At 33.1% G+C, this 9346-nt stretch overlaps 1 protein-coding gene across 1 annotated transcript; it reads right to left on the reverse strand.

The window, feature by feature from the left end:
- Positions 1 to 6183: 6183 nt before the first annotated feature.
- Positions 6184 to 8918, reverse strand: LOC140969303 (auxin-responsive protein IAA27-like). Its single transcript, XM_073430619.1, has 5 exons — positions 8134 to 8918; positions 7489 to 7715; positions 6924 to 7062; positions 6541 to 6602; positions 6184 to 6421 (listed from the first exon to the last, which is right to left on the reverse strand). The coding sequence occupies exons 1-5, from the start codon at positions 8667 to 8669 to the stop codon at positions 6384 to 6386; spliced, it is 1002 nt and encodes a 333-aa protein (XP_073286720.1). The 5' UTR covers positions 8670 to 8918; the 3' UTR covers positions 6184 to 6383.
- Between the last annotated feature and the right edge of the window lie 428 nt (positions 8919 to 9346).

Genomic DNA, 9346 nt, shown 5'->3' on the forward strand with positions numbered 1-9346 from the left:
AATACATCCTCACACCAAGGGGAAAAGCTTTCCCCAAGTTAATATATCTATTTTGATTCTTTTTCTTGGGCTTGCTCTCATTTCAGCTAGTTTTTCTTCATATAGAGAGGGCGTCCATACTTTGAAACACCATCAAACCTTGTTGATTGATCTTCAAAGTATTGTATTTCTGATATCTAAGAATGATATGAACGTTTGAAACAAGAATATGACCATTTGGAAAATTTTTGTATTGTTTCTTAAATTGAAACCGTCATATTTGACTGTCTAGCCACTTTTGATTTCAGGTTGTTTTGGCGTTTGGAATTTCCAAACTGACTAGTCGGATTTTAGCGGCTGGAATCCAAGAGAGGTCCGGTTGGATTTTGATGGCTGGACTTGATAGGTACGAAGTTGAGCGGTCTGAAGTTGAGTCTAACCATACAAAATCGTGATGTTCTATTATTTTGATCATATCTCTTGATTTACAATTTTTAGGCAAAGTGATAAACAAAAAAATTATATAATTTCTTTTAGCATTCTACAGAATCAAGAATCATTTAATTTCGATTTCAAATGAGATATATATGCTTGAAATACTAGCACTGCTCATATTTAGTCGACATTTGTATTCAGGTTGTAGATTCAACAACTTCATCACGATTTATCGGTCTCTTAAGCTCTAATTCAAACTTTTAGCTTGAAAGAAGATTTGTATAAATTTGTCTTATTTTTTTAACACATGCTGAATCGTTTCATTACGATAAATGAGCTAAGAGATATGACCAAAATACTAGAACTGCTCAAGTCCAACCGTTTGCTCTATCCGCGACTTCTAGCTATCATTGCAGCATCCGATTAGCGTTGATAGCATCCGAACTAACATGAACGTCCTGCATATTACTTGTAGAGAATTGAGTTGGCTTTCTAACTGTTTTGGACACTTGTCATTTGAATAATTGGTTTGTGAAACATGTGCAAAATACCAGAGCTGGTCAAGTCCAGCTGTTTATTGTATATGTGACTTCTAGCTTGATTTTTCAACCACTATTTCGCCTAGATAACATCCGAACTAGCCCGATCGACCTGAAATATGACTTGTAGAAAATTATGTTTTCTGTTCTGTCGTTTTGCCCACTAGTTATTTTGATAATTGTGCTATGAGATATAATTGAAATATTGCAGCTCTCCAGATTCTAGCCGTTTGCGAAATTGGAGTTCTAGCTTCAACCTTGAGTAATATATTAGAAACACGATAACAAATTTGTTATAATCAAAATTAAGATTGCAAATATTTCTGCAACCCAACAGTAGTACATTAATTTATAATAATAATATTTAATTAAATTATAAAATTTAATATGAATTAGTATATAATTATATTATAATAGTTTCATTAGTTTGTCAATTTCATATAAACTATAATTTTTTAATTATATTTTTATTCATGCAAAATAATATAAAAAATAACATGTTTGGAATTATATGATATGTTTGGAATTTAACATACTCAAAAGACTAATTTTATTAGTTAACTTAATTGAAGACCAAAATTGGTTATGGTATTAGGAACCATTTGGATAATCCCTCGTAAAATGACCTTGAAAGTAAAAATGTGTATCTAATTGAATTTAATAATAATGATTGGAGTTAAAAGAAATTTAGGTTAGGATAAAACTGATTTATATCACTTATCAATTAAACCATTTACAACTGTTTATGTATCAATTTGTCAATTTATGAATAATTTGTATACCAAAACACTATTTAATATTTTTTTTACCTATTGTTGCTAAACTTGAAAAGCTTAGAGGTATTCAACTAAGGTTTGTTTCTGTTTTACATAAAAATTTAAACCAAACTATACTTTATCGATTATATAAAATTTCAAACCAAATCAAGCCTTAAATTTCGGTTTGTTCTGATTTGGATGATTAATATTAAAGAGTAGGTTTCTTGTGAGACGGTATCACGAATCTTTATCTGTGAGACGGGTCAATCCTACCGATATTCACAATAAAAAGTAACACTCATAGAATAAAAAGTAATACTTTTTCATGGATGACCCAAATAAGATATCTGTCTCACAAAATACGACCCGTGAGACCGTCGCACATAAGTTTTTGCCAATATAAAAAATATAGCGCTGAAATATAACTTTTCAATTTTGTAACATTGTATAACCTACACGGTATTTTTCGATTTTTTTTAATTCATAATTTTTCCATTTATAAAAAAAAATGTAAGTTTATGATGATAACGGAATCCATCTATATTTTCGAGGAGCCGATTTTTTAAAATTTTATTTTATTTTTTTAGGTCTATTATAATTATTCAGTGATAGAATAAAATCATAATTTTCTCTTCGATATTTCAAATTACTAATATCGATATATCAACTTTAATACACCAATTAATTTAGATGCTTAAAAAATAAATTTGAGTATTATTAATTTGTTATTTATGCTTTAAAATATTTTGCGATTAAAAGAGTTACAATAGATCATGATTGTTTGTGTGATGAAATTAATCCATTACAATGTATATACTCTCAAATACATCCTCACACAAAGGGGAAAAGCTTTCCCCAAGTTAATATATCTATTTTGATTCTCCGTCTTGGGCTTGCTCTTATTTCAGCTAGTTTTTCTTCACATAGGCTATTCATACTTTGAAACACCATCAAAGCTTGTTGATTGATCTTCAAAGTATTGTATTAATGATATCTAAGAATGATATGAACGTTTGAAACAAAAATATGATCGTTTGGAAAAAATTTTGTATTGTTTCTTACATTGAAACTGTGATGTTTGACTGTCTAGCCACTTTTGATTTCAGGTTATTTTGGCGGTTGGATTTCCAAACTGTCTAGTCGGATTTTAGCGGCTAGAATCCAAGAGAGGTCCGGTTGGATTCTGGTAGCTGAGAGGTACAAAGTTGAGCGGTCTGAAGTTGATTCTAGCCATACAAAGTCGATATGTTCTATTATTTTGATCATATCTCTTGATTTAGCAATTTTTAGGCAAAGTGATAAACAAAAAAATTGTATATTTTCTTTTAGCTTTATACAGAATCAAAAATTACTCAATTTCGATTTCATTTGAGAGATATATGCTTGAAATACTGGCACTGCTCATATCTAGTCGACATTTGTATTCGGGTTGTAGATTCAACAACTTCATCACGATTTATCGGCCTCTTAAGCTATGATTCAGACTTTTAGCTTGAAAGAAGATTTGTATAAATATGTCTTATGTTTTTAACACATGCTGAATCGTTTCATTACGATAAATGAGCTGAGAGATATGACCAAAATACTAGAATTACTCAAGTCCAGCCGTTTGTTCTATCTGTGACTTCTAGCCGACATTGCAGCATCCGATTAGCATTGATAGCATCCGAGCTAACCTGATCGTCCTGTATGTTGCTTGTAGAGAATTGAGTTGGCTTTCCAACTGTTTCAGACGCTTGTCATTTGAATAATTAGTTTGTGAAATATGTGCAAAATACCAGAGCTGGTCAAGTCCAGCTGTTTGTTATATATGTGATTTCTAGCTTGATTTTGCAACCACTATTTTGGCTAGATAACATCCGAAACTAGCCCGATCGACCTGAAATATGATTTGTAGAAAATTATGTTTTCTATTCAGTCGTTTTGCCCACGGGTTATTTTGATAATTGATCTATGAGATATAATTGAAATATTTCAGCTCTCCAGAGTCTAGCCGTTTGCAAAATTGGAGTTCTAGCTTCAACCTTGAGTAAATATATTAGAAACACAATAACGAATTTGTTATAATAAAAATTAAGATTACAAATATTTCTGCAACCCAATAGTAATACATTAATTTATAATTATAAATTTTTAATTATATTTTTATTCATGCAAAATAATATAAAAAATAACATATTTGGAATTATATGATATGTTTGGAATTTAACATACTCAAAAGACTAATTTTATTAGTTAACTTAATTCAAGACCAAAATTGGTTATGGTATTAGGAACCATTTGGATAATCCCTCGTAAAATGACCTTGAAAGTAAAAATGTCTATCTAATTGAATTTAATAATAATGATTGGAGTTAAAAGCAATTTAGTTTAGGATAAAACTGATTGATATCTCGTATCATTTAAACCATTTACAACTGTTTATGTATCAATTTGTCAATTTATCAATAATTCGTATACCAAAACACTATTTAATATTTTTTTTACCTAATGTTGCTAAACTTGTAAAGCTTAGAGGTATTCAACTATGGTTTATTTCGGTTTTACATAAAAATCTAAACCAAACTCTATTATCGATTTTATAAAATTTCAAACCAAATCAGACCACAAATTTCGATTTGGCCTGATTTGGATAATTAGTCTTAAAAGTTGAGTGAACATTTTATTTGATCGTTAAATACAATATCTATAATTGAAATACCACAAATTAAAATACTTAAGCATGTTGCAAAATTTTGAAATTTACAACCAAAAAAAACCTAACTTTAATAACTGTTGTTTGTTTATTTGTGTTAAAATATTTCATTAATAAAATTTCAATTTAATAATAAAACACAAAATAAAATTCAAAAACATATTTTTATATAAAAGAAAAATCATACTAAATTAACAAAAAAATTATATTAATGTAAAGGGTTTGATCAATTTGGTTTGGTTTGGTTTGGTTTGGTTTGATTTGATTTGATTTGATTGATTTTTAAACAAATCTTGAACCAAATCAAATCTTTTTTTATTTGGTTGATTTCAAAACCAATTCAAGCATGTTTGATCCGAGTATTTTTAAACATGGGAAGTAATTAGTTTCTTCTGCAGTGTCTTCCAAAGTTCCACCAAACCAACCGTCAGCAGTTAGTCAAAGGGGCCGAATAGAACGTGGCATCCACCTCCCTTTCAAAAAAAAAAAAAAAAAAATATTGAATTTGTGCTGTAACCCACTCGGTGGAGTTGTTATATTTGGATCGATATGGATCTCGCACCGAATGAAATTCACCCGGCATGACATCTGATTTTCCTTGATGGGTGTGGGGCAAATGAATGGTGAATGTTCCACCGGCCATGGGCGTTGGAGAATAGAATATCCCGAATAGTAAAATTCTTGACCATGTAAGTAATCCATGGGTTTTGAGGCAAGAAATGTCAAATACACCTATTGTGTTAATTTCCTCTCACCATCCTGAAAAGTATCTCAAGAAAGGGCTGGCTAATGTTGATGAAATTGCGTGTAATATGCTGGGAAGCACTTTATGGATTTTGGCAGCATGAATTGTGGAAGAGTGAAGAAAAAACTTGGTATCGAATATCTCTGACGGGTTCTTGTCTTGCTTGATGACCATAAAAGATGAACCAAAAGGTAATTATATTATTTTAGTGTTAAACATTGATCATTCCCCATTTACTCGATCAATAGTAGGTTCTGGACAAATTATGGGGATGTCCGAGTTGATGAAGTAGGCGACCGCTTGATTAATGATGGTCAGGAGTTTGATCCCATCTACCAACACTTTCTCGAACGACTGTCACATTGGGTTTACCCAGTGCAGTCTACTTAACTAACATGATTTACATACTATTGTATTATCCCGTTGTTTACGCGTGGCGAACAAAGAGATAGCGGTTGTGGGTTCATCGTCATCAAAATTTGAAAAAAATCGTAAGTTCTAGACATAATCGGAAACAAGTTATTTGGGATGCATGAATCTTACATCTTGTTCCACATCGCCAAATTCGAAGGTTCTTTAATTTTCCAATCGAACAATTTAGAAGCGTCACGAATATTTGGTTGGAGTAACAGTTTTGTTAACTGGGAACTTTCCCCAGTTGCTGGCGCTCCTCTAATTCATTGAACAAAGATCTGTTCCAGCTCGCGCATCAAATCTTGCTGTTGAAGACAGTAGACATGGCTTATTTCAGAGGCTTGGCTTCGCAAGATTTTGAGACTTCTCCAACTAGAGGCACTGTTGAATGACCAAGAAATATTAATTTTGTCATACTGAAATTTTGTTCATCCCGAATATTTAATTCAACCAACTAGAGGCACTGTTAGTTTGCAAAAAGAGGGTTCGAATTGGACGAACAGCCATGTAAAAGAAAATTCTCTAAAACTTAATATAATTTAAACTTCGTTTAAGTTCTGGGATTGCAACAAGTACAAGTTGAATTAAGAAAGTAGATAGAGAAATCTGGGAATCGGCGAAAACCGAAACAGAAACGGATTCATATTGCAAGTTTCTAGCTTACATTGTCACTCGTTGCAAATACATATCCGAACATTTTACTGGAAAACATTACTTAGATGAATACTGCACATATGCTAGATTTAAACACACAAAAAAAGGAAAATAAAACCCTTGTGGATTTCAGACAATCACATATATTTTTATCACACTCTGCTCTACTTTTGGCTCTTGTACTTCTCCATCGTCCTCGGAGCTGAAACCAAGACCATAATCAACTTATTTGTCTTGCGCAAGTGATATTTAACATTCAAATTTCATCATGCTTTTGTATAGGCGTAAAAACGCATAATTAAGGATGAATCTGAGTCATACCAAGTCCAATTGCCTCCGAGCTTTTCATGATCCTTAATCTCTTGCATGAATCTGTGAACATCCTGAAATGCACCACCAACAAATAAAATTTTAAAGATGAAGAACTACTAATTTAGCACCAAAAGTGGATTTGTTTAGAATGAGTTGCAAAATTTTCTTGAGAAGATTGCATATCCAACAATTATATGAACAATGTTCTGTTACAAGGCATGAGGAGACTTGGGACTTGTCGAATGGAAAATAAGATTAGAGATGACTTCAGCAGCAGATTTGAAAAGTAGGTCCTGCTACTGAGACCATATTTTATTTTCCACAAGCCCGGCTTTGCGATATTGATCCTAACTTAAATAACACAACAAATTCAAGAAAAAACTGCAACTCACTCCCATGGAACATCACCAACGAGCATCCAGTCACCATCTTTATCTTTGTACGTAAGCACGTATTCAGAGCCATGGAGAAGATCATTTAAGCAACTCTCAGTAAGACCCTCTTGTCCAGAAAGACCCCGACCATATTGCCCTATTTACAGATCATGCCAAAAGGCGGAAAAAAAATAGCAAGTTCAAATAAAATGCACATTTGAAACATAAGTTGTCGAGAAATTATCTGAGCTGATTGAGAGATCTAATCACGCACTGTCACACTCACACATGCTTGCAAACAGGTCATATGCTCGATGATGTACATACACCAAATGTGTCGTATAAGACCTAAACCTACGTAATTCAACAGTAACCACCGTTTTATCTTGTCCCACATTTGATCGTTAGAGAATTATAAAGGGTTTTATGAATTATGCAACCGACTCTTCTAGCAACTCGTGTTTATCATTTTCCTAAGGCGATGATGGATGACAAATAATTGTTACTGGTATTCATTGTTCAGAGTCCGGCTTGCATGGTGCCATAAGCCAGGTTTATGATACGGAGGGCGGAAAGAGAGTACCTATTGTAAAACAAGTAAACATCTTCTCAAGAGCAGAAGACACTTCTGCATAGCCACCGTAAATTTTGAGATCAATTTTCCTCAAATATGGAGCTCCATCCAAGCTGACCTTAACATAAAGGCAGCCTGATCGTGATTTCCCAATAACATCACCATTTTTCGATAAATTAGAGGTGAGTGTGTTCTTTCGAAATGATCGAATTGGTGGCCATCCAACTATTTGTGCCCTGTTGAACGTTAAAACTTTAATATGATGAAATTTTCAAGAAAACAGATAAGACGATTACGGAGTAACAAAATATCATCCTTCTTGAATCTTTGAACAAGATGAACCACATAATACCATTTAATTATTTGTCGACTAATATTGTCCCTCTCTCGAGATACACAAGATTTCTACTGTTTCACCATAAAAGATGTGGCAAAAACAAGACTTCAAGTCGAATTTGTTCATAAGAGACTCAAAACAAACAATGTTTTCTCAGGCCTTGAACAGAGTAAAGAGGTAATATGTTATCCAAACAAAATTTAGCTCATTGTTAAAGAAACCAGGTGTAAAGAGCATACAATACTAGCATGTCAAAAATCATTCGAAAAGAAAGGGAAAAAAAGGAAGATTTCTCAATTCCCAACTTAAAAACTCACTTTGAAGCAGGGGCAGTAGCACCATTTTCATTCTTCTTCCCCTCAACAGGCTTTACAGGGGTGTTACTCCCAATCTCCTTCACAGAACTCAAACAAGACTGTAAATTATTGCCATTTTTGGAACCACCGTTCATTCCTCTTGGAGAAAACAAAACATCATTTTTCCCAAAATCAACCTCAGATGCACCATTGACACACAAACCCCATTTCTCACAACCAAAAATAACATCCGAAAAACCCCTCTTTGCACCCGAAACAAAGCCTTTCAAATGGCTCTGGGAAAACCCATTATTACCCTCATCCTTCAAATCTGTCCCAAAAAGAGAAACTCCATTAACAGACTTTCTTTCAGGAGACTTTGAGCCTGGCAAGCCAAGCCTCAGCTCCGTTTCTTTCAGGTTTAAAACCCCACGTTTTCCCTCATTTTCTGCGGAAACTTTAGAGGAAGAACAAGAAGTTGAGAGCTTATCAGAGGTCTTCTCCAATGGTGGAGGCTCAGACAAGCCTATGTAATCATGTTCTTGAGGTGTTGACATGAAATATCAACTAAAATGGAAGATTTCTAAATTCTTGAAAAGATGAGAACTTTACAAGAAAAATGTTAGGCTAACGAGAAAGAGAGGGCAGCCTCAAGAGAGCTTCTTGTGATTAGTTGGGCTCACAAAAAGACCTCACTCGTATATGTTGATGCAGAAAAAGAAATTTCTCTGGCCTTTCTGAACACTTTTGCATTCGTCTACCGCACAAATCATTCATCCTTTAGTATAATTATTATTACATATTTTGAAATATAATTACATGGAATAAAATAATAACAGTAGCTCAATAAAGGCAACAAAAATTTAAAATTATTTAATTGCATTAGAACATATCCAATTATCCATCATTCCAGTTTCTGCTGTCAAAACAATAGACTATTTTTATCATTTCGTCACCATCATTAAAGGTACACTAAAATCACTTATAAAAATATTATAAAATAGCGACTAATTGATGTAAAAGCTCTGAGCTGCACGGACTGAACGATAGAGAAAGAAGGGAGGAAAGGGCAGCGGTAGGAGGGGAATATAGCGATGACTCAAGACAGTAAAAACCCAAAAGATGGAACCAAAAATTGAAGAAAAGAAAATGAAATTTCTCTGCAAACATATATTTGCTCAGATTTCAACATGCAACAGCAAACATTCCTGTCATTTAATTTACAACCCGATTC

The sequence above is a fragment of the Primulina huaijiensis genome, unplaced genomic scaffold (assembly GCF_012295235.1).
Source record: "Primulina huaijiensis isolate GDHJ02 unplaced genomic scaffold, ASM1229523v2 scaffold40555, whole genome shotgun sequence".
Classification (NCBI taxonomy): Eukaryota; Viridiplantae; Streptophyta; class Magnoliopsida; order Lamiales; family Gesneriaceae; genus Primulina; species Primulina huaijiensis.